Source organism: Scomber japonicus, chromosome 15 (assembly GCF_027409825.1).
Source record: "Scomber japonicus isolate fScoJap1 chromosome 15, fScoJap1.pri, whole genome shotgun sequence".
NCBI classification, from domain to species: domain Eukaryota; kingdom Metazoa; phylum Chordata; class Actinopteri; order Scombriformes; family Scombridae; genus Scomber; species Scomber japonicus.
In genome coordinates, this window is record NC_070592.1 from 20,278,510 (window position 1) to 20,304,091 (window position 25,582).

Below are 25,582 nucleotides of genomic sequence, written 5' to 3' on the forward strand. Positions count from 1 at the left end.
CCTACTGCTGCATCTTCTTCAGGATCTTCTCCAGTGGGGGTCTGTCTTTCACTGGGATGACCCTTTTCCACAGACCCATGAACTCCCTCTTTTGAACTAGTCCCTGGAGCATCGTATGGCCATAGTGCCTGTACAGACATACATTTTTCAATTAGCACTTGAAAGTAAAAGCACACTGAACTGAAATATATAAGACTGAGACTGAAAATACATTTTTCACAAGAGCTACAAACACTATATCATGCAAAACTGAGTCACTGACCTGACTTCTGGAGCAGCATCCACAGACATTTTACAGACCGCAAAAAGGAAACGCTCTGCAAAGGTCTTTCCTGCTGACAAGATGCGATCCTCTCCAACAATGTCTGCCAGCTGGTGGAGGTGCTGGGCTGTGCTCCCCCTCACAGCAGCACAAAGGTGTCTGAGGAAGAAAAAAGAAAGAGGGGAATGTTAGAAAAAACTATGAATTTCATTTACTTTAAATGTTGCTTTTACTACACTTGCTACAAAATTCTGATTAGTTTATGTATTCTTACCTCAGCCCTGTGTTGAGGAGAGCCGTAATGACTCTACTAGGACTGCAGCCTTCCACCAGCGCATCCAAGGCAAGGTTGGCCTGCTTGTGAATGAAGGCAGCTGTTGTTTGTGCCAACTTCAAGAGCAGGACGCGGCCTGTCGTCTCTGCCATTGAGTCCATTTCCTTCCCCAGGTGAAGATGGAGGTCATGGATTGTGTCTATTGCTGCACAGGCCACATTTGAGCGCAGATTGTTCACCTAAATAGTAAGAAAGAACATCAGTCAGTACTTGTGTGTACAGTATAAGTAGATGAGCTTGTGGGAAAATGAGAACTGCATACAACACAAAGACAAAGACAAAAATATCTACAATACCTCTTCTGTGAGGGCCTGGCAGACGTCATGCAGTTTAATCTGCAGAAGTTGTGGATGGTGTTTTGCCAGAGCTTGAATGGATTTTAATCCCTTCATTTTCTTCACCCTGTTTAAATGACATGTTTGAACAGTGTTAATCAATGCTTCAGAAACATACCACTGGTTATACTGTTTAAAATGTTTCTCTACGCTTATGTAGTGTCAGTGTCTTACCAGTCATCTGAGTCAAGCTGCTTGAAGCAGACGGACAGGCTCTCTGTAGGCTTGTCCAGAGGCTGGAGCTCTTCTTGACATGCTCCTCTGTGAGGCTTTTGGAGGCGAAGGTTTGTCCCACGACGAGGTTCTCTCCTCTTGGTAGGAACAGCTTTTGTCGGAGGTGCTGGAACAGCAGGGATCCTTGCTGCTGCTGACTCCTTGGGAGCTGCTGTCCTTTTGGAGATTACTGTCTCTTTTGGAGCTGCTGTCTTTCTAGGGGCTGCTGTGGTACAAGGTGAAGGGAGGTGGACGAGCTGGCATTGTTGCACTAACTCGTCAACCTTACCCCTATACGTCTGCAACTTGCATCCATCAGCTATCTGCTTGACTGTTGAGATTTAAAAAGAAAATAGTTGTGATTGAAATTTTCACCTCTTTGCTACAATCACATTTACCTATTTCTAATAAAGTTCTCATAAAGACAGTTGTTATCAGTCAAAGGTATGAACTTACATGCTCCACTGAGGTTTGCAGACATCACCGGGAGACGAGATGCTCTCCTGCTTAATGGAGCTGCTGTGGGAGGGGGAGTAGGGGTGAAGGGTGAAGGGATGGGGGTCTCTATCGGTGATAAACACCTCAGCTCATTGGGAGTGTGTGTGTCCACAGAGCTGAGGCTGTCCACAGAGCAGACGGAGGTGACTGGGCTTAGGTTCCTGACTTCTAGCTTGGCCAGTTTACAGGCAATCACTGCTGCTTCACTGCCCAGATGCAACTTCTCCTCAAAGAAGGGGTCCTCTTCATTCCACAGTTCATCCAAATTTGAGGGTGGCTCCAAAATGTTCCTTATCCTCCTTCTTGGCAGAGAGGATTCATGGTTCCTTCTGGGTGAAGCTGGGGTCTGAGGTGAGGGGAGGATCTTCTGCTTGGAGAGTCCCATTCTCTCCAGAATTGCATTGTAGCGGGTTTCCAGGCAAGTGCACAGTCTCTCTGCACTTTCAATCAGTGAAGCCTTATGAGCCCTTTCAGCTTCCTGGACCCTAGAGTGAGTGTTGAGGCCACGCTCTCTCATGTGGGTCTCAAATGCCTGTGAAAAGAATATACATTGAGTCAATTGGGAATAGTTACAAAATTGAATTGTATTATAATGACAGGGCCATTATATCATATTATATTAATCAATGTGTACTACACATTTGGTATACTTTAAAACTATATCTTTGCATACAGCATTGCATTATACCACACTACACTATGTCACTTGGTACAGTAATCGCTGAAAACTACATGTTTAAAACTAATATAACAAATATATGTTTGTCACATAATGCGCAAAAGTTGAATAAAAAATGTATAAGTACAGTATGGTGTAAAGTTTCCTAATATACTAATCTGTTATTTTATTCTGATATATAACCTTACTATACACATGAATCTGAAAGAGTTGGTTACTTACATTGTGATAATTGAAGCTGTTCTTCTGCTGTTGCAGGAAGGTGTTTGACGTGTTGTGGTTAGCCATGAGTATCAGAAAGATAACTGGGACTAAACTGTTAACAAGTCGTAACAAAACTGCGAGTAGTTTCTCTCAACAAGTTCAGTGTTAATTTGACAGGATCTGCATTCTGTTCTATAAGAAGGTTTTCTGATGATATGCATTATGACATAAGAGGTGTGATGTCAGAGAGGAACATTGGTGATGATAATGTCATAGGCACTTGAAAAGAATATTGATAATCACCAGAAAAGCATTTAAAACAATTTTTAATTTATTTTTAATTTTTTGAATTGTATTTATTTGGAGCATGTATAGTGTTAAACATAAATGTTATTTGAGTCATTGCACCAAGGTTATTTTATAGCTAATTTTCACCTGAGTAGCTTTTAGCTTTTAAATCTGAGACCAAAATCAACACTCAAAATGTACATATGATGATACATTTTCATAAGAAGTGTTAAAAGCATAGACTGTATAAAGGAAGTAACTACAGAATGACCCACTGGTAATGTGCTCCTGTGTTTGAACTATGTGCAGTAAACCATTTTCAAACCTCATATGCAGTGTTGGGAGGGTTACTTTTAAAATGTATTCCCCTACAGATTACTGATTACATGTCCTAAAATGTAATTTATAATGTATTCCCTTGGATTACTCAAGTAAAGTAATGTATTCTAAATACCTTTGGATTACTTTTAGTTTACTTCAAAATCGTCTAGTTGAACATGTTTATCTGGGACACTGATTTTAGTTAACAATTGCTTTAGAAAACGATCTTATTCCTGTCTTCAGAGAAAAAGTTATGCAAATACACAAAGCACAAATGTGGTATACGTTTTGTCCTGCAACTGATACTATTTAAAGAAAAATGGCATCAGAGAGTCAACATTTTTCAATTTATTTTATCTTTATTAATTTCCACAGCTCAGAAATTAGGGAAATTAAAATTAAAATTTACTTAAATACTTAAATATTGATGAATGAAGAAAACATTGGGCTCCAGCGGGACAACCGGGCCCTCTAGAAAGTAGTGCAGTTGGCTAAATCTGTCACAATAGCACAGTTCAACCACTAGATGGAGACAAAAAACGCGTGTTCGCATTGAGGACAATGAGGCAGGCATCTGCAATTCATCCCCCATGCCATGTAAATAAATGGAAACTGGTTTAAATCGACTCAAAATGATCCAGAGACATTGGAGTAGCTGTTACTAGGAATATTATGCAACCTGACACAACTTTTAACCATAAAAACAGCGAAGGTAGGCCTATAACATAATTTGTAGTTGTAAATGTACAATGGGAAGTTTGGATGACTATATATCATGCTTGTTTAACTGCCCTGAGACGGGGGCTCTCGGGCTTAAGAGGTTAATGGAGCTGCTGTGGGAGGGGGAGTAGGGGTGAAGGGTGAAGGGATGGGGGTCTCTATCTCTGATAAACACCTCAGCTCACTGGGAGTGTGTGTGTCCACAGAGCTGAGGCTGTCCACAGAGCAGATGGAGGTGACTGGGCTTAAGTTCCTGGCTTCTAGCTTGGCCAGTTTACAGGCAATCACTGCTGCTTCGTTGCCCAGATGCAACTTCTCCTCAAAGAAGGGGTCCTCGTCATTCCACAGTTCATCCAAATTTGAGGGTGGCTCCAAAATGTTCCTTATCCTCCTTCTTGGCAGAGAGGATTCTTTTTTTTTTTTTTTACATACTTTTCACTACAGCTCAACAACGAAATACTGTCTTGACAAAGACAGGGAATTTCAAACTAAAAGGACAACGTTTGGAAGATATCAATTTGATTTCACTAACTCGCACTGCTGAAGGTCCATATTATCTTCTATGGAAGCGTATTGCATTCAATTGATTTTTTTTAAAGCTCTGTTTTTTTTAGTCATTTTTTTCTTTTTTTCTGTTTTTTGGAGTAATATTTTTTCTGAGTCATTTTTTTCTGAATTAACGAGACACTTTACAGTCCTGCGAGAAGCTCTCACCTGCAAGTATCGTTAACCTACTGTTGCTGCTCCTAACCTTCAGAAACGTATTTGTCATGCCAGAAAATGAAGGAGAAAAAAAGCATCACAGCTGAACATCTAATCATATTATAACATGAAATTTATCACATTAACATGAAAGTCATAGTTGGTCTCAGAGGTGGACTCTGTGATGTACTCCTACACTTTATCCGTATACCACTGCGTCATGAAATGGTCCAATGCTGGTGTGTGGAGAGGGGCACACATCAAGCCCTCTATCTGATGTGATGATTTTCCTTCAGCTGTTAGAAGTGAGGCTATATGTGGTTAAAACATGCTGTAGCCATTTCATCCTACCATGAAGGCTCTTTGTGCATCCTTAAAGGAGTCAGAAGACCACAACCAGTGTCCCTGTTAACGTGTGTGTTACTGCTTGTGGACTGTGATGGCTCATCCTACATCTATGAATGAATGACACTACCATAAGAGGGTCGGACTGATTCATCCGGCTGTATACAGCTGGATGAGTGAGTCCTGCGTATACGGCCCCAAGCATTTTTAAATCCTTCTCAGTGTAAACATATTTATCACAGTATCATCCACTGTGATCAATAACAGCAGAATCTTGTCATGTCCTAAACCCAAACATGAAGCCTCACTTCTAATGATGTGTGCCCCTCTCCACACACCAGCAGTGGACCATTTCATGACGCTATGGTATAAGGAGAAAGTGTAGGAGTACATCACAGGGAGTCCCCCTCTGCTTGAGACCAACTATGACATTCACGTAATAACGTGATTTATATGTTCAGCTCTGATGCTTTTTTTTCTTATTCTGGTGTGACAGAAATGCTTTTCCGTAGATCAGGAGCAGCAACAGTAGGTTAACGTTACTTGCGGGTGGGTGCTTCTCGCAGGATTTTGAAGATTTGAAAATTTATCTGAAAAACAAACAAAAAATGACTGAAAAACAGAGCTTTTTAATTTCTTTTCAAGTGAATGCAATAGGCACACACACACACACACTCCAAGAAACTCAAAACACAAATGATCAAACCCTGAAATGTGATTCACTATCTTGTTTTTGAAGAGTTATTAAAGTTTGGTTTGATAGGATGTTGATCTAAATTTGCTTAAATATGTTTACACTCTTAAACACATTCCTACAGGCTGTTCTACAATGGCTGCAAGGATGCTTAAAAGGTCGCTACAGGGACAGTGCGGAGTCTGACTTTCAACTAGGGGACGTGTAGCAAGGATTGTTGACTATTATGGACTAAAAACACAGAGCAAACTCTGCATTGCGTGCCTATAGCAGATGAACTGAACACCTATTTTGCATATCTCAAGGTCAGTGGAGCTCATATTAGTTTGCTGTCGAGCAGGAAGGAGGCTGACATCCTGGGGGCAGAGGAGGAGCCTGCACTTTCAGCATCAGACCTGCATCTGCTGTTCACTGATCATAGTTGTGTTCAAGAGCCCCTTACTGTTTGTGTAGACAGTGAGGGTATCAGAAGCAGTATTTACTTACTCAACACATTACTTATTTCCCGAAGATTAAACACAGCACTAGCTCCCCGTAAAGCCACAAATCACTTTTGTATTACATTTTTGTTTGTACATAGATGATAGAAGCACAGTTATGTGTTAAGAGATTAGCTTTAGAGGTGCTGAGAGGCATATTTCATTTGAATAATGCTAGCCTTTTTCTTCACCTTACTATAACTAATGAAGCTAGGCTAACCACTTCCTGGCTCCAGCCACACGGACAAGAGCGGTGTTCTGTCTTCTTGTGTAACTGTTGATAAGAAAGCAAATAAGCAAATTTCACAACCTCAAAGTATTTCTTCAAGAACCCACCCACCAGTATTAGCATAGATGAATTCTAGGATTGGGAAGGGCCTGCCTCTCATTACGTTAGCATGTATGAAATTCCTGCTGTTTGTCAGACTACTTTGTTTAGCAACACTTTACACAATATAGGATTCATATTATTTAACAGCCACAGTGGATCACGAAATGAAACATTACACAGCACTGTTTGTGGAGAACAGTTGGGTAATAATAAATACTGTTGCACCTAGAATTACGTCAACGAAAGGACACTCTTCACATCACCTTCGCAACAGACAAGAAGATATTTTGCGGGGTTTTTTTTGTTTTGTTTTCATATATATGCCATTTTTAAGAATAACTCGCCAGATTGTCGAAAATCCTACTTTTGCACCAAACTTTTTCCCTATAGCTCTATAGTTATACTGTATATAGTTAATCAGGAAGTCCAATGGCCTGTTTGACCACTTGCCTTCTGGAATAAGGCTGCACCAAAACCCATTTATTAAAAAAAAGAAGAAAATTACAGGTGGGTTTATTTGATTATTTTTACAGACTTGATGGATTATTATAAGAACCATCTGGAGTGTGTTTAGCTCAGGAGGAAGAGTGGATCATCCACTAATTGCAGGGTTTGTGGTCTTGCTCCTGCCTCGAGTGTTTTTGAGTGTTTTATTTCCTCTTCATGTAGCCTATTTCACAGTCAGTACTTTCGCAGATTAAGATTTTACATATAAAACGTATCATGATTTCATGTATATAATACTTATAGATTAAATCATGTAAGTAGTTCACATGAAAAGACTTCAACCAGCTGTAGCATTTAAACATGGTTTAGATGTTAACACACCAGTTGTACAGTAATAATCCTATATTACTTGGAAAGGAGCATTTATTTGACTTAATATTTTTACTTTAATAAAATCTGAATATTTCTTCCATGGTTCACAGCAGTGGCCAGAAAGCTTACAGCAGCCTTTTACAGCTGTCATTGACTAGCTATGACTAGTGTATGTGCATCAGAGTTAATCTGTGCACACAGAGACACATTATCTATTCATGTGAACGACCACTCCCCGAGAGCCTTTACAAAAATACTACTTATCACCACCAACAAAATGTACCCACCCACTCACACACATGTACACACTCCTCTAACCCCAGTCCTCACATAATTACTTTAAATCTGAACTCCTACATATTACTTCTGGGCACCAACAACACATGCTTAGTTTTGTTGCCATGAAGTGAAACCATCTTGGACAGGAAGGTCAATGTCATGTGTCAGTCTTTCAGTATGAACTTCATATAATGGCACATTGATAGTGAATTGACTTCCCCATATGTTTTCCTTGTAGTTTTTTTTAGAGTGACATGTTTAAAAAGTGAACTGTACAGGAAATGTTCCACATGAGATAGAATGTGGTGTAGCTGGTGGTGACATTAAACCACTTCTGATAGCCTACTTAAAAACACCACCCGTTATACAGATTAACAGCAACAGTGTTTTATGAACAGATCAATATGGCATAATGTAAATATTTTTTATCCATGATTTACTGATTAAAAAAAGGAAAAGAAGGGAGGCAAGTCTGCTCTTGTCCCGAAACCAACACACACACACACACACACACACACACACACACACACACACACAAACCGATTCCGGACTTCATATGATCGTAATTAACTGAGAGTGGGAGGAGGCAGAGGTCTCCTTCTCATCTGCTGTTACTGCACAGTCAATCCTCCCTCCATCCAGACACAGCTCTGACTGAACTGTGTTATCAGTGATTTACTTCAACAACCCTGCTTATTTTTATAATAACACTGTGAGCCAAGTGTCTGTTTAACTCGGATGACTATTTTTGTCTGTGTTTGGACAACTTGGGTCTATTTTTACGCATGGCAACATCGGTGAAAATCCAGGAGTGATAACTGGACAGCCTGGAACTCTGAACAAACCACACAACTTGTTGGTTTATATTCAAGATAATTTGAGGTAAGAGATCATTTCATATTCGAGTTACTTTATTCTTGTAAAACCAGTTAAAGTCGTCAGTTAGATGGTCAGACTAGCCTACTCTCAGTCTCTACCAATCGAGTTAACCAACGTGGTCTGCCCGTTATGTTTTTGCGGTCACGGCATTGTTTTCTTTCTTTTATTTACTTGATGCAACATTTATAGTTGGGCTCCTACTTCTGTAAGGGTGACATCACGCTGTTAGCGCGCGGACCCACGTGCCAATGTGTGTGTGTTTAATTTGTGTACACAAATCTGTGGTGAGGGAAAACCCACTGGCATTTGTCCTTTCTATCTGTCTATCTTTATACCTTTTCTGAATTAGATTAATTTGGACATAGCATTCTCCAAACTCACTAAATTAAGTAAATATCAACTTTTATGGAAAAACTGTACTGAAGGCTGATTTAATAGATTGCGATTTTGTTTGCTTTATGGTAGTATTAAAGCAACCCCCTGTATTGTTCTTGTATTGCCAGACCTAATGTTACAATATATTTGCTTACACATATTCCACATGTATGTATGTATGCCACCTAATCCACATATTCACTATATGTAAAAACAAAACCAAAACAAAAAAACTATATATATACATATATATATAATATATGTAAATATTAATGTAATATATGTATGTATATATGAAATAAAAAATATAATATATGTTTAAAAAAGTCTGTATATGGTCATTTATATTATCATGTCTTTTCTGTTGTTTCCTAGGACAACATAACACCAAACTAAAGAAACATAAAATATTTAGAAAGAGCATATTTGAGCTTTTAGAAGACGAGAATGTGGTCAGAGAGAGTCCCCACTGATGTTACAACAATTCTTGAATAATTCAGATCAAATGACTCAACTCACTGAAACCATGTTAATCCATGAGTTCATGTCATTCAAGGTTGGTGGCATTCTTGGTTTTATTCAGGGGGAAATGTTTCAGAGGGCTGATTCTATTTTCTCTCATATTTATTTCCCCTAACTCCTCTCCTCTCTGCCCAACTTCCTAAAAACCAAAATTTAAACAGCTCAAACTTTTTGATATCATTTTTTCTTCTCTACCCCGACAGCACAGATGCCCTTCATGCCTGATTACTTTAGATATTTAAGTTATGAAAACTGAGCCGGAAGAATAAGCAAGGCGAGATCTGTGTTTGTATACTTGGACATGTCACATCATTAATAACATGTAGGGGACTTTTTTTGCTGTGTGAGTCACTCCTTACTGTTAATTGCAGGGTACAGGAACGTGTGGGGTTACATAGTTATCACACACACACACACACACACACACATACAGACTGCTTTTCTAGGACAAATTAAACATGCATAAACTTTATCGAGAGGGGAAAGTAGGGGAGAGTACCAACTGGAAATCACCTTTAGCAGTATTGCAGTTAAGTAAAAGCACACACTGTTTCTTGTCTTTTCTCTTGGTGCCTTCCAGCAGACTAAATAAGATCAAAAGAAAGCCTCTCTTTCCAGTTGCCTGCACTCCTCGTCTGCTGAAGCCATGTTTTCCAAGGCCACTGCCAACTTCGTCCGTCAGATTGACCCTGAGGGAAGCCTCATCCACGTGTCCAGAGTGAACGACTCACACAAACTGGTTCCCATAGCACTGGTCGTCAAACGCCGCATCTGGTTCTGGCAGAGGCCCAAGTACCAACCAACAGATTTCACCCTAAGCGACTTGTTGCAAGATGAGAAGGTGCTCAGTCCTGGTATGTAGATGTGTCATTTTCCATACCAGCTGCATTATGGTTGGACTTGTTTTTCATAAAGTAGATATTTTCACACTGCTTGGAGCAATACTCACACACAAATCTATATGTATACCTACACCTAACACCTCCTCATATCAGGAGTATCTGAGACTGAATTCCTGTCCTACAATGGGACGTTTGGAGACCAATTCTCTGGGAAGCTGGAGGCTGAGGCTGGCTCAGTCGGTGTCACATTGGAGGGGCGGGGCACTACCACACTCCAGTCATCTTTTGGCAAGCTGAGGAGAGAGGAACTAGATGTGAAGAAGCTGTTAAACGACTCCAGCAACAGGTGTTAAATAATTTCTTTTTACACTGTTTGCACACAGCAACAATCGGACACATCAGACATTAGACACCAGTGGCACGCAATGCCTTAACCTCAACCACAGAGACCTATAGTGTCATGTTACTGACTGTAATACACTGCACCGGATCTGTCCATGTTTCATGTCGCAACCATTTCATGTGAATGTATTCAACCTGGCCTCCTAAAATATGACAAAATATATGATTTAAACACAACAGTCTCTGTTTGTAGATTAACATCAGGTCTTCTTCTTTGCATATAGGCTGGTGGACATGCAGCACGTGCTGGTGCAGCAGCTGAAGAAGCGGAATGATGTGCTAGCAGTGGTGAAGGAGAGGATCCTCACCACCAGCTCCTGCACCGTCACCCAAACGAAAAAGGACGACTGCACCTGTCAGGGGTTGCTGGGGCTAGTGGGCATGCTGGGGGGCTCTGTTAAGGTGGGTGTGGAACAGCTTGAGTGTGTTTTAGGATTTAAAAAATCATCTAACATTACATACTAGTGTCATCAGTATATTAATATATCAGTAATGGTGTGCGTATTCTCAGGTGTGTGTGAAGGAAAGCAATGAAATTGTGATGGACAGCGATGTTTCCTTGGAGATCCCTCCTGGTACAGTCATTGCATACAGCATCCTGGAACTAGAAATAAAAAAAAATGGAGACTATCGTAAGTGTGTGTGTGTGTGTGTGTGTGTGTGTGTATGTGTGTGTGTGAGAGAGGTCAGTGTTTGTTGGAGAGAAAAACGTCAACGACAACCTCACTTCTCCATTTGTGATCATTTAACTGACCTCAACCACAAAACCAAATTACAGAAACCCCAATATGGTGTAGCTTTGCATTTTATTAAATTGTGCAGTAAAAACTTGCAAAATGTGTATCTAAAATGTGGAAATAAGATCATGTTCAAAATAAACATTGCATGAAAAACAGAAGTGAAACAGATGCCAGTTAAACATCCTCACTCAACAGTAAGCAATTAGGTCGTAACTTTTTTTAACGTCTGACAGGTTGATGTTTAGTTATGTGTTTTTATGGCGTATTGGCTGATATGGTTGTGAATCTGTGTGTGTGTGTCTTTCCTCTCTCTCTATGTTGACTTTTAGAGATATGCCTACAACCTGGCACAATCGGAGGCTTTGAGGATGATACAGGGGACTCTGTTTCATCTCATGATTCCTTTAATACTGTGGATGGAAAGTGCAATGATGAGAACATTCCAGAAAAAGCATCTTTTGGCACGCTGCTAAATGGTTTGTTTCATTCATTCATATATTTAGCTCTACACTAATTAGGAAGAAAGCTACATAAGAATCAACAATCCACCACCCCATCTTTTTTGTGAGGAAGTGAAACATAATGTAATTATGGAACTGATGTTGCTTCCCTTTTTTCCCCTCACATATTGGATTCAATGAATGAAAAAAAAAGGAAGCACTCCAACTATCATTGTTGTTCTTGGTATACTGGCCAATTGGATACATTTTTCACATTAACAAAACCACAAAAAATACAATGAATCACTTTATACTTTGGAAGCAAATATTGCACCACCTGATCATTTTGACAGTTTCTCCATTACCAGATTTCCAAATAACAGTATACTGCCACAATGCCCAACACGCCCATTTATTCTGAAAGACTGTTGCCAATTAAAAGTAAAACCTTGAAAAAGTCAGAAACTGCTTTGCCAAGGTTACACAGTTCAATAGAAAATGTTCAGAATGATTTCATCTGCGTCAAAATCAACGGAGTCAGTGATTACGTCAGTCAGTATTTATGGAGAACATCTCAATCCTAGGAATTTAAGGATAGGGCTTTGTGTAGAGGTTAATTGTGCAAAAGTTCAAGTGAGTCAGACTCATGACTATGCATCAGGCCGTGTAAATATATAATGGTAGGTGTAGCAGCGCAGACCACAAGAAGGTTCAATGGAGCGTAGATCAGAGGGTGTGGTGATTAATAAATACAGTTTGAGTGTGTCACATCATTTATTTCATAGCTCTGAAATAGTTGTGAATCACAACAATTTGTAGCAATGTGATGTCATGATGAAATTTGATTCTAATTGTACCATATGTTGAACTGTAATAGGTCAAGCTTACAAGATCTTGGTAACTATTTTTAGGAATGCGTGGTCAAATATCAAAAAACCTAGTGTACCAAACTTGGTGAAGATTTGATTGAATTTGTGATCAATGGTCAAAATACTGTCAACCACCGTTATAAAATTGTGGGAATGTGTAAATTAATATTGTCTCACAATTATAAGCAAAAACATTAAGAGCCTTATAATCAATATTTAATCACCAGCATTCCTACTCTTAAGCATATCAAACAAACTGTTATGCATCTGTCATATCAGAGGTTGATGACACTGACAGGTCAACATCTGTTATTTGATGAAGCGTCTTCCAGTCAGATAATTGTGTGACAGTGTAGCTTCAGTTTAAAATCTGATGCAGTACCTCACCATCTCTTACAGGATCACAGGAGATGAATCTTTCTCCACTGGCAGGGCTTCCCCGGTCAACTCGAAGAGCCTTGTTCCTGAAACTCCAAGAGGTTCTGACAGACAGTGTGGCTCTGACATATCTGCAGAGTTATGTGAGTGATGTAAAGATGCCACTTTTTCGTGTTGGCCATTACTCAGTTTGGACTTACAGCCTTTTTTATTTAGAAAGTTGTGAGTTATGAGCCACCCAAACACAACCATCACCACTATCAGGACACAAAGATATACTGTGTTCAACATACAGTATTTTAAGACTTTTAAGAGGACACTTGAAAGTCACCATTTAACTTGGTAACGGGTCGGCATGCTAACCTCAGCTAGCTGATTTAACTTCCTGTTCTGTTCTGTCTCACACCGACAAAAGCTCTGTAGTAACTGCTGGGAACTGAAGCTCAGAAGGTTAATCAAACATCTTAGAAACAGAAAGAGATGAGAGAAGGATTAAAAAAAAGAGTAAAACTGAAAGTGTAAATGCGACAACTGTTGCTGACGATAAACAAACACCATTCTTCCGGTTTCCACGTAGTAGCAGCTGAAATACTACTCACTTTGCTCTAAATTGAGATTCCACAAAAGGGACAAAAAACAACAACAAAAACATGCACCCGTTTCCCTTGGCAGGCCAGGCAGGCCAATGTCTCCCAATTTGATGGGACAGATTGGAACTGGCAACATTTGGATATCTGGTTTCCATTCTCTGGCTGTGGAACCTAAAATCATAGTTTATTCTTGTAATGACAGTGAAAAGCCGTGAGAGCATAAAGTTAGTTTGAGCTACAGTTCTTTTTTTCTGACATTTTCAATCTTGTCCATTTCCCCACTTCACTGTTTGTCTCTCTCTGTCTGTGTCAGCTGGAGGAGAAGTTGTGTAGTGGTGAAACACTCAATGTGGAAAGGATGAAAGATGTGTTAGAGAGTCAAAAAAAATTGGTGACAGCCATACTGGACTGTATTGGCCCAGGCAGTGGCACTGAGAACGGCCAGTCCGGCCTCTCTGCTCGCCTGATTGCAGCCCATCTGTTGGTCAGTGCTTTGGAAGGTAAGGGGGAACTCCAACCATGAGAGCACTGTAAACGTTTTCCACGGTGCTTTTCCACACTGTCTAACCACTCTTGTTTTTTTAGAGTTGCCTGATGAAACTCTGACTCTCCTGAGTAAGAGCCGTCCTGATTTTCTGGAGGCCTTTGACACACTGGTTAGTGGATTTGTTTTATTTACTCCACAATGTTATATTATTGGCTGATTTACATATGTTAAAAATGATTACTAATGAATGTTTTAATTTGCATGAGGTAAAATATGGACAGAGAGAACACATGTTATTAAGAGCACTCAATAAATGTATGACTTATTCATCATCAGCTTTGCATAAAGGAAATCTGTTGAATATACCAAGAAATACAGTGAATGACTAAAAAGTTTTATTTTTTTTCCCAATTTTCTCCCTCACATAGATGTGCATGTTAAAGGAGAGCAGCCAGCCTCTCCCCATCCAGTCTCTTCCTGTCCCGCTGCAGAACAACCAGACCTTCAAGCTGGCAGAACAGCTGCTCAGCTCCACCAGTGTGACGCTGAGGAGAGACGCCAACAGGCTGTGGGTGGAGACAGGAGATGAACCAGGAGTGCTCCCATTGGTGCTCTGCCTCAGCATACATGGATTGTTTTTGCTGTGCAGTGAGCAGAAATAGTGTCTGCATGTGCACTTTTCTTCTTTCTTTGTGGATTAAGTCCTGCTTGTTTCTTCCTTTATTTTTAAGTTTATTGGGACTAAGCCTTCTTTTGTTTTTTGCATAAAGTATTTTTATTATTATATTACTTTCAGCTTTCATATTTTATTTTTACACTATTACCACAAGCACATATTTTTGTATTTTAAAAAAAGGAAATAGATATATATATATACACACACACATATATGGTTAATTGTGATATTGTAGTGCACCTCTGATATGGTTCTCACTCTTTTATTCCTTTTAAACCATTAAAGAGTTTGGAACTTGGTCAGCACCTTTTATACATTTATTTTGAACCTGAAATTATTGTTTGGTATAAATTCTGTAATGTTATTTCATGTATTTTTTAGCTTTATACAACAGTGCCTCACAAAATCAGAACCTGCAATCAAGTAAAAGCTGAAAATAATTACTCTAAGCTATGTTAACATGTCATTTCATGTTTGTCAGTGCGCATCATGCTAATGAAAGCGGTCTTACAGGCTTATTCTTTCTTGTTTGTTCTATTCCTCGTTATAGCTTCTTAAATTAAACTAGATTTATTTATCAAAAGCAATATATATATTTAACATTCCCTACAATGCTGACATTGAATACTAAAAAGCTAGATTATAATATGTATAATGCAGTTGTAAGTGAACGTAATGAAGTCAAAATAATGCAGTATTGATATTTTGTTATTGGTACATGAAGGTATATGAAGCTGCTTTTGCCATGACCTCACTGTCACTTTCCTGTTTGTTACTTTGCATCATAACTGTTTATTGTTTGGAAGGATGTCTCTTTGGTTCTTGTCTTTCAGTAATATATTTTGAAATACATATATGAAATATATTGTTGAAGTAACTGTCTGTGTCACTAGTCTTTTAGTCTTACAGTAATGGCAACTAAAGCTTTTTTATATTGAATGTTTTTATATTGCCCTTGTCTCCCAAAGATGGAATGTATCACAAAATGAGAAATCATATTTATATCTGTTGGAAATCTTGGAAAATGTTTAATTTGGGGGTTAAGTCTTCTTTCAAAAAAATCTTTTTTTCAAACGTTTTTGGATTTTTTCTGTAATCTTTGCTGAAATATTGGATCATTTGAACATTTATTGAAATGAAACCATGTGAGAAGTTTAGAGAGAAAAAACACTATTTGGTGGAGACATCTGAAATGTGACCCTGATTACACACTGCACACTGGAAGTATAGTAAGTAAGGAGCAGACAATGGAAATCTTCAAGTAAACTACAAGTACCTCAGAAGTGTACTTAATTATTACTTTCTAACACTGACTTTTGTACAAGGGTGTGTATGCACAGTGCTCATTGTACAGCCCCACAGGTGTTTTCACCTATGGCTGATTAGACCTTTTCTCAGTACTCTGCATGTGTTCACATAGCATGAGTTATTGCATTTTTTTGGCTCCTCTGTTTGCTATACCTGTTAGGGTGGGACAACTTAATTCTTTGCATATTAGCTACTGTTTTCCCACACTAAGTTATTAGGTCTACATACCAATGTGTAACTGCAAATCAGAGTAGAGACATCAGGAAACTTCCAGCATAGCTCTAATCTACCCAAGCAGAGAAGTCTAATCAGCCAGAATAATTGAAAATATCTGTGCAAGCGGCGTCTAGTTTTTTGGATTTTTTTTTCATCTGCAAAATGCTCCGCAATATACAAACACAAAGTTAATGTAGAAATGTTACTGAGGTAGTCCACATGAAAATGGAGCAGATATTTTTGAATATTTTATAGGTTCTCTGGTCTATAATCTAGGACAGTGGTACATAAAGCAAGCTTCTAATGACCTTTATGTCACAGCAGTTCAAGCAAAGAGCAGTGTTCCCTGAGGAGGAGAAAAAATCAGAAAATAAACATAATTTGTGTAGTAAATTATTTTCGATCATCCTAAATTATCTTGAGACTCAGGAAATTGATTCCCTGGAGGGTCCAACCCCCCTGGGTGGAAATCACTGATCTGTGAGAAATATAATGGAGTATAATTAGCCTACACATTTTTCTCGCTTGGAAGAAAACAGCTGAAACCATCACCTCAGATTAATTATGACTGAATGTCATTTTATTAAAGAAATTCATATAAGAAGTTAACACAGATACTGTCAATGCAATGAATCCATTTATCATTTTAGACCCGATGTCAGCCCATTCATGATAAGGTATAAAAAGACAACAACAATAGATACAGCAGCTGTCATCCACCATCAAGCATCTTAACAGCATCATCATCCTCACAACAACAACAGCTCCAATTTATGTTCCTTCTGCAAAAAGGAGGTTGACTCATTATCTTATGTATTTTAGAGTCTGTACTCATTTGACTCATAAGGTCTGGGTCCCTATTAAAGAAAGTATGGTCTTATTTATGAATGTGGTCTAACACAATGAAGATGATACATTGATAAAACATTGCTGTGTCTTTTGGGAAAAAACACAATATACAAAAAGTCAGATTTATCCAGTTTCTTGTCATCTCTTGAGAAACTTACTTACTTACATAGTGAAATTTAATTATTGCTTGTGTTTTGCTGTTGTTACATAACTGTGTTGTTAATAAAGCTTTTTTTTTTCGTTAGCCGCTTCGTATGACGTAAATCTCCTCCGCCGGAAGCTCGTGTATTTTCGGGCGCCACATGAAAACAAAACATCACCGGTGAAAGTTTGAGGACAGAACTGCGTGTGAAACAACCAGAGCCGTGTGAAGATGACCGTGTGTAACTTTTTCCTTCAGGGCCGCTGTCGTTACGGCGATAAATGCTGGAATGAACACCCGAGGGGAGGGCCAGGAGGTGGAGGAGGTGCAGGACGTGGAGGTGGAGGTGGAGGAGGAGGAGGATACAACAACAACTACAACAGCCGCTCCGCAGCTCCGCAGCAGCCCAGAGGAGGAGGTGGAGGTAAAGTTTGGAGGAATTAACTAAAGTAACTAAATGCTTCTGGGGCACGTCAACTATATAAATGTTGTAGTTTCACGCCGACGTACTTATTTATTGGTTAAGTCACTTTTATAGAAGTTAGCTTTCATTTTTCATTGATTAACATTAGGTGCTTTACTTTACTTTCCCTGCCATTGTGCCTTTTTGTGAAATTTTAATTGAATATGGGATAGAGACACTGTAATTTAACGTAAGATAGTTCCAATATAATGTAACTAATGTGTTGCACATACTTTATAGCTATTGCTCATTTTCAACTCTTGTACAGTGTAATTAGAATATAAATCTTTCATTAACATAAAACCAAAGTACACTGACATACATTGATTGTGATGTACAATTACTATTTAAAAAAACAAAAACATTTAGTTATATCAGAGTTCATGTACAAAATACATTAATCTCAAAAGAGAGAAAAGATGCTTTGCTACCAGCTAATTGCCCTCTGCAGTCCAGTGGCAGTGAACAAGACAATAAAACACAGAGTAAAACCTAACATCACCTCTCAAATAAGTCTTGCTATTCACACACACACACACACACACACACACACACACACACACACACACACACACTCACACTTCATAGGAATAAACATATAACAGAATATAGATAATCTGAAGGAGAGAGAAAAAACCCAAATAGTTAAGAATCAGTACAACTCTGGTTTGCTTTTAGCCAGAACTTTAACCTTTGTCATAAAATATTTTACATCTGGCATTAATAAAACATTAATGTTTTACATGAACCACATTTGGACCTCACAATACATTTCAAAAACAAACTACATATACTATAACCTCTAAAATCTAAAATGAGCGTAACATTGAACCATCATCACTATTTCCATAAAATAAAAACACTAATAGCTGTACTAAACAATATATTTAATTTGTACTGTGCTATTCATTCATAATGAAAGTGCTACAGTATTAATAACACAGAACACACAACATAAAGAAAATAATAAGAGTTCGACTTCATGAAGGAAGGATTTGTGGTATTTAATAAGCTTATAGTTGATATAACTAATTTTTAACAGCATCAGGCACCAAACATGTTCACTCCAATTTTTCACATAGAGCAGGTCTAGGACAAGCCACAGTCAATGGCTCAGTGTATTTGATATTGGGGATTGTAATAAGATACCATTAAACCCTTGTTCTCAACATTAACTGGTCTTGTTGGTGCATGTTTGTTTCAGGTTTTGGAAACAGAGTGTGGGTGAACCCCTCTCAGCAAAAAGGAGGCAGCTACATCCAGCCGTCATCCTTCTCCTCTCATGGAAGTGATGATTGGGGCAGAGGAGGAGGAGGTGGAGGAGGAGGCAGTGACTGGGGCAGAGGAGGAGGAGGAGGAGGAGGAGGTGGAGGAGGCAGTGACTGGGGCAGAGGAGGTGGAGGAGGAGGAGGCAGCGATTGGGGCAGAGGAGGAGGTGGAGGAGGCAGTGACTGGGGCAGAGGAGGAGGCGGAGGTGGAGGAGGCAGCGACTGGGGCAGAGGAGGAGGTGGAGGTGGCGGAGGCAGTGACTGGGGAAGAGGAGGAGGAGGAGGAGGGAGAAGAGATAACGTCAAAAGCTCCGAATTCAGCTTCTCTGGACAAAACCGTTATTCATCACTTGGTACACCCAGTACTTTTGACAAGGGAGGAAGAGGAGGAGGGTTAGGAAGACCAGGAGGAGCAGTTGGTGATGAAGATGATGACAAAAAACTGTGAGTATGCTTTTTTTGGGGGGAGGGGGGGGGGTCAAGTTATGTAGCATTAAAATGAGTTTTTGAATGATTGGTAATTTATTAATGTGATGTCTGTCTCACGGTCACCCAGGGAGATTATCCAGGCAGACATTGAGGCTTGGGAGAGCTCAGGGCAGTGGGGCTTCTCTTGTTATTCTGGCTTCAAGGCACCTTTATCTGGTGAGAATCAAAATGTAAATTCAGTGACACGATTTGCTAGTTTTAAGTGATGAGTTTACGCCATGCATCACCAGACACTAGACAATAACACGTTTCTTCTACAGGTTTCACTGACCTCTCTCCAGAAGAGCTCAGGCTTGAGTATTACTCCACAAGAGCTTCAGGAGACCTTCAGGGATATGTAAGTGTTGAGTTGCGCATAAATGTCATAGCTAATATTTGTTTTTAGTCTACTTAAAGTGTAAATACAGAACTATTGCATGGATACAAGGAATATTATTACCATCAATAAAGATAAAATATTATATCTATATTATATTTACAATGTATCAGAATCTAAGAAACTTCTGGTTTGTGTCTACAGATTAATGGTATCAATCAGTTGCTAAGTCAGTGGAGAAGCAGAGTCCAGGAGTTGAAGATTATGAATCCAGCCACCCGTGCAGCTTTGGTGAGGCTCACACAGCCATTGTGTGTCAACTCTACTCTTTTTTGAAGGACCTTTTTTTTAGGTTCAGTTAGTATATTTTGGTATTTAATGTATTTACTTTCTTTGCAGCTTGCAGAGTTAAACAATCCAGCACCTCAGGCATCCTCAGGTGATTTTGGCTCATCAACAGTGACTGGATTTGGGTCCTCCACATCCAGTTTTGAAAGCAAAGGTGAGGATTAAGTATTCTTACTTGATCGTTACAATAGATTTAAAGTATCCCTGATCTCTGTATGGTTAGAGTGATAACAGTGTTTGAGCAGAGGATTTAAAGTTTTCTGACCATACAGGATTTGGGGCTCCGCCACCAGCAGACGCCACCAGTTTCAGCTTTGCCGCTCCATCTAGTGGATTTGGTTCTCCAGCAGCAGCAGCAGCAGCAGCATCCACAGGTTTCGGCAGCGCTACAGCAGCTCCTACACAACCTCCCTCTGGGTTTGGCTCCTCCTCTACAGCCTCCACTGCTCCTTCAGCTTCTAATTTCTCCTTTGGATATCCGGCCACCAACAAGCCAGCAGCTTCAGGATTTGGCTCCGCGTCTGGGTTCAGCTTCTCCTCAACAGCAAACACCGGAGGAGGATTCGGGAGTGGCTTCGGGGCTGAAGCACCTGCTGCGGCAGGAAACAGCAGTTCATTTGGACAGACGAGCGGAGGGTTTGGGGCGACTCCTGCACCCCCTGCAGCAGGAGCCGGGTCTGCTGGAGGAGCAGTGGACAGTCTGTTTTCAACACAGAGCAACCTAACTCCTGAAGAACTGAATCAGTTTAAGGCAAAAAGGTTCACTCTAGGTCAGATTCCTTTGAAGCCTCCCCCAACTGATATGTTGGTGGTATGATACTGTGGGAAACATTTATAACTTTTAAAAAATAAAGATAATTTATACAAAGTGACATTTTTTGTTGTTGCATAGAGCATTTGTAAAAGCTAATTCATATATTTCTCATTTTCAAGATGCAGCTAGTTTATCAGTTTTGATAGGAATGTGCTTGGATCGGCTTGCATTGTGATTTTTATTTACAAATCATAGATTTTTTAAGAGAGTACTATTTTTGAGTTGGTGAACAATTGAATGTCTTATACTGGTTGTATTGTTTTGAATATTTTTTCCAAAGTTAACTATCCGTTGAGATGCTGACAGTTAGAAAAAATCAACAGCTGGTGATCAAGTTTAGAAATAAGGAACTATGTGTATGAGTTTGTGATTACTCAAATGTCATCAAGACATTAAAAACATGCCTGAAGTTTGGCTGGAAACATCCATAGACTGCACACTCAGAACTGGGTTACAGTTCAGACACTCAGAAATATCCTATTACCAGCCAATGTATCCATTTCAATGAATGCTTCATATTTTTTTTATCAGTTTCTCATTGTAGCTCTTAATTACACAATGTTGATTTGCAAGTAGTGTAATTCCACAACTCAGCCAAGAGAGGGTGTCAGAGTACAAGTCCAAAAATTCCTGAGTCTTGTACATTTTTATTAATGAGACACAAACAGATACAAGGCTAGTGTTAACGATTTATGCAAGTAGCACACTTTAGCAATAACTTGACAAGAACAGGTGGATCCTGACTAGCCTGTATTCTCCTGAATTTCAACATATCATACAGACTGGTCCATCAGATCTGTTCCATCTACACCAGCATCCAGAGAGAAGTAGTCAAAGAGAAGCAAGTGTGGGAATGTGTGGTTGACAGTGAGTGAGTAAGCTGTTCAATACGTATTCATTAGGTGTTGAGCACCCGGTGGGACCGCAAGAAGAGTAATATAGCGACAAAGGGGCGGCAATAAGCTATTCTGCTGCTATAGGGGCTACAGAGTTGCTGACTGGAGCATATTTTCAGCTGACAGGGAGTTTGAGATATCAGCAAGAGGTGAAACAGCATGAGCCGCCTCGCAGTGTGTCTGAGTGTGTGTGTGTGTGTATGTGTGTCACTATTTTGTGGCCAGGTCAAAGGCATTGTGCATAAAACCTATAAATGTTATGCACACATATATACATGGCAACACTGCATTAAGTGCTATCAGCAGTGAGACACATATTTTCTCTCCTACTTCTCAGTTAGTAACCTCTTACCCACCCCCTGCCAGCAGCAGATAGGCCTAATACATAAATAATTCAACAGATTAATGAACGATTGAAGAGGAAACTATCACATGAAAAGGCACTCACAGGCTGATTTCACTGAAACTTGTTCAAATTGCCATCCGGTGACTCTTAAACACATCTAGTGGAGAAATATGGGCATATTGACTCCCCCAGCAGCCAATAAGAAGATCTAATCATTAACTGCTGTAGCATCAAATTTCCAGTCAGCTTGTGTTTATTTGATGTATGTATGCATGAGCTGCACAGCATGAATCAGGGCAGTATTAAAGATGAAGGATGAGTCTTTGGATGCCCGCACACATAATGTTTTATTAGGAATATTTAATCACTCTGCAGTGCGTTGAAGATCTCCTATACTGCTGTGCGATTATATTGCATTAAATATATTATTAGATTTCACTTATCTGACCTAGTTTATTTTAAACAGGGTAATATCATTTGTGAATACAGCCATTTTCTCTGGGGATTGTTCTCAAGAGGGATCCTTGAATTTGAGAGGTGGCATTTAAATTGACTGCCCTGAAATTAACACACTCACACACACACCTGTCATGTACTGTAAGCACTCCGCCTCCGCCTCTAATCCCCAACCTGCCCCACTCTCCTGTGAGATCACAGCATACACAAACCTTATCACATGACTATGATGTGTGCAGTAATTCAATTGACTGTGACCTGACTCGAGCAACATGGAACAGACATATACTGTATATGTAACCGTAATATATTTAACACACTTTTCCATTGGGACAATAGGGGCTGTCATTTTCACTGCCTGTCTAGGCTGTATACTGTAGCCTTGCATGTATGTTGCAGCTAAGAATGGATCAATCTATTGAATTATGACTTCTGCCTGCAGCTATTAAAATCCCTCATCCCTGGCTGCCTTCTCTAGATCAGCATTTTGTGTTTCAGCGTTCATTGCTACTACACAGCCATTGTGGTCAGTACATCAGCTGATGGCAGCAACAGATGCTCCTACCACTGTTCTCTGTACAGAATACCAATGAGCTGATTCAGATTCAGTTCCGCTGTTAATGTCTGATGAGAGGCTGATTCCAGTCCACCCTCCTTACTGTAGCAGCAGAGAACAAGGCTTAGTAATTGGAACAATGAATCCTGTGGTAGAATTGATTGTGTTGTGCCACAGTGGTTTGCCTATGGGAAACAGGACATTGATCCAAGGCAGCTGATGTATGTGTATTTGAGTGGCTAGCCGTATGGGTTACTGAGTGGCACATATTTCACCTGCATGGGTCTGGGCCTGGGTTTATGAGTTCATATTGGACCCAGTGCAGCACATTGTCCTGACAGACTGTCAGTAATAACACTGTAGTGAGTAAATGCTGTTGGTGCACAGAATATATGTACTGTACAGGCTCTGGATCATTTGAAATGGAGTGGCACTAAAGCACTAAGTTCTGCAAGCTGCACAGGGCTGATGTGTATTAATGTATGATAGTGTTCTTGTTTAAGTATTTAATACAAATCACAAAGAATTTGCTATGAATGTCCAGACGTGGAACAAACATTAAAAAATGTAATAGTATATCTTATCCATAAAGCTCTGAACCTGAATATTATATCCATTCATTCCCATCATTGCTTTGTGGCTAACTGGGCAAGAAAAGACAAAACTGAAGTATAAGTATCAGGCTACAACTGATACAAATTGCCACGATTCGTAAAAGTCCATTTAGTAGTGTATTTCTTGAATCAGGCTTGGCTGCACAAGACAAACAGTTGTTTTCTTTACACTCCTCTGTGAAACGATCCAATGTATCAGATTCTTAATCTTCAAAACTCAGCTGTGCCCACAGGCACTAGCTATAAAACTCGAGACTATGATGAGATGTTTGGATGAGATTGCTTTAGGCCTGCGGATGAACATAGGGAATTTAATGGCTTCAAAACACCATTATGCTGATTTTCAGCTGATACGGTGTGAAATTTAGGGGCTTCTCTATGCAAAGTGTTCGTCTCCTCTGCCAGGCTGGATTACTAGCTGGCAAAGTGGGCAACTGCTTAAAGGTCCCCAGATCCTCAGGGTCCCTGAAAGTTTATTCATTGTGTGTATATGACAAGGACCTTTATGGTAAAGTTAAAGTTATGTTTACGTTTACAGTTTCTCACAAGAAGTCATCGTGTGTATCTCTCAAGTCTGCCAGACCTGTTGAAAGCATATCCTTACATTTTTGAAAGAATTTTAAATCTACTTTGTTTACAATGTTGACTTTTCCTTCCTTGCTTTTGAAGGCGTATCTGTCCATCTATCTGTTGATTAAGGAACAGTGTGAAACCTGTTTGCAGGATTGTGTATAACACGGTGTGTGTGTCCTTTTGTGTGTACATGACACAAACAGAATGAGAAGCCAACAGCAGAAACATAGCTTCATAGCACCACTAATGATCAAAAACTCTACTCTTTTTCACCTTAGTGTGTTGCCTTCAGATATTTAAAAATGTTTTCGTATCCAAGAACTATATCTTAGACTCAAAGGGTCTGTTTCAAAACACTTCACTAATATAGACTGAGAATAATCTTCCAGGTTTCTTTGTTAAAATTGGGTAAAAACAATTAGAGAGAAAAAAAAACCTGCACTGAAGAACGAATCGGGAGTCGTCATGGCACCCCTTCACATTGGGGAACTATGGAGGAAAATGGGGAAAATGAAAGGGTTTGGTAGATTTTTTAGTGGCCGTTCTTGCCACCGGTCATGCAACCTCCATGCGTTTAGAAACGCCCAGACTGGGGTAGGGGGACATCTCTGATTGCCTGGTTTTGCAAGTCTAAATCTAGAAGCTATGTTTAGTAAACATTCCTAAATAAATTCAATCGGACCTGGACCACCGAGACAGCAAATTCGGCTATACAACTGTTTGGTGCACCTAGTTAAAAGATAGGAGCTATGTGGAGTGCTGGCCAAGCTGTTTTGTTTTGTTTTGTTTTTGTTTGTTTTTTTACATGTGCAAACTAAGGCTATGTTGCATGTTGGTCCCTCCATCTCTTAGTATTTATTTCTTCCCTTAAAAGACCCGGCCACACGTTGTCGCTGTTTGACCGTGCTCCATAGCCAGAATTACTGTTAGTAATCCCATCTCTCTCCTCTCCCTCTCCCTCTCCCCTCATCTCATCTCCTCTCCTCTCCTCACTCACAGCAGCGCGTCTCTCACCCCGCCTTGGATGCAGTGTGACCAGCAGCGCCGAAAGGAGAAACCAATCCAGCACACAGACGTCTTCACACCAGCACAGCAAAAATAAAACCCAAACGATGACATTCTCACAGATACGACAGAATCAAACAATCATTTGACAACTTTCGACCCGCACCTTGCATCCGCCACTCCTCGTTGTCACTGGTAAGTGCTCTGATTTCTTTTTAAT

The 25,582-nt window shown here is 39.7% G+C and overlaps 2 protein-coding genes across 2 annotated transcripts; both read left to right on the forward strand.

Annotated features, from left to right (window-relative positions):
• Positions 1-9,925: 9,925 nt before the first annotated feature.
• LOC128373934 (gasdermin-E-like) lies at positions 9,926-14,689 on the forward strand. The gene is made up of 10 exons (XM_053334137.1): positions 9,926-10,133; positions 10,275-10,467; positions 10,748-10,925; positions 11,035-11,155; positions 11,593-11,686; positions 12,645-12,657; positions 12,980-13,102; positions 13,866-14,040; positions 14,126-14,196; positions 14,456-14,689. Exons 1-10 carry the CDS (start codon positions 9,926-9,928, stop codon positions 14,687-14,689), a joined length of 1,410 nt encoding a protein of 469 aa, XP_053190112.1.
• A 2,760-nt stretch (positions 14,690-17,449) lies between these two features.
• nup42 (nucleoporin 42) lies at positions 17,450-21,074 on the forward strand. Its single transcript, XM_053334509.1, has 8 exons — positions 17,450-17,642; positions 18,886-19,047; positions 19,228-19,393; positions 19,506-19,594; positions 19,699-19,775; positions 19,959-20,045; positions 20,154-20,256; positions 20,375-21,074. The coding sequence occupies exons 1-8, from the start codon at positions 17,450-17,452 to the stop codon at positions 20,917-20,919; spliced, it is 1,422 nt and encodes a 473-aa protein (XP_053190484.1). The 3' UTR covers positions 20,920-21,074.
• Positions 21,075-25,582: the final 4,508 nt, after the last annotated feature.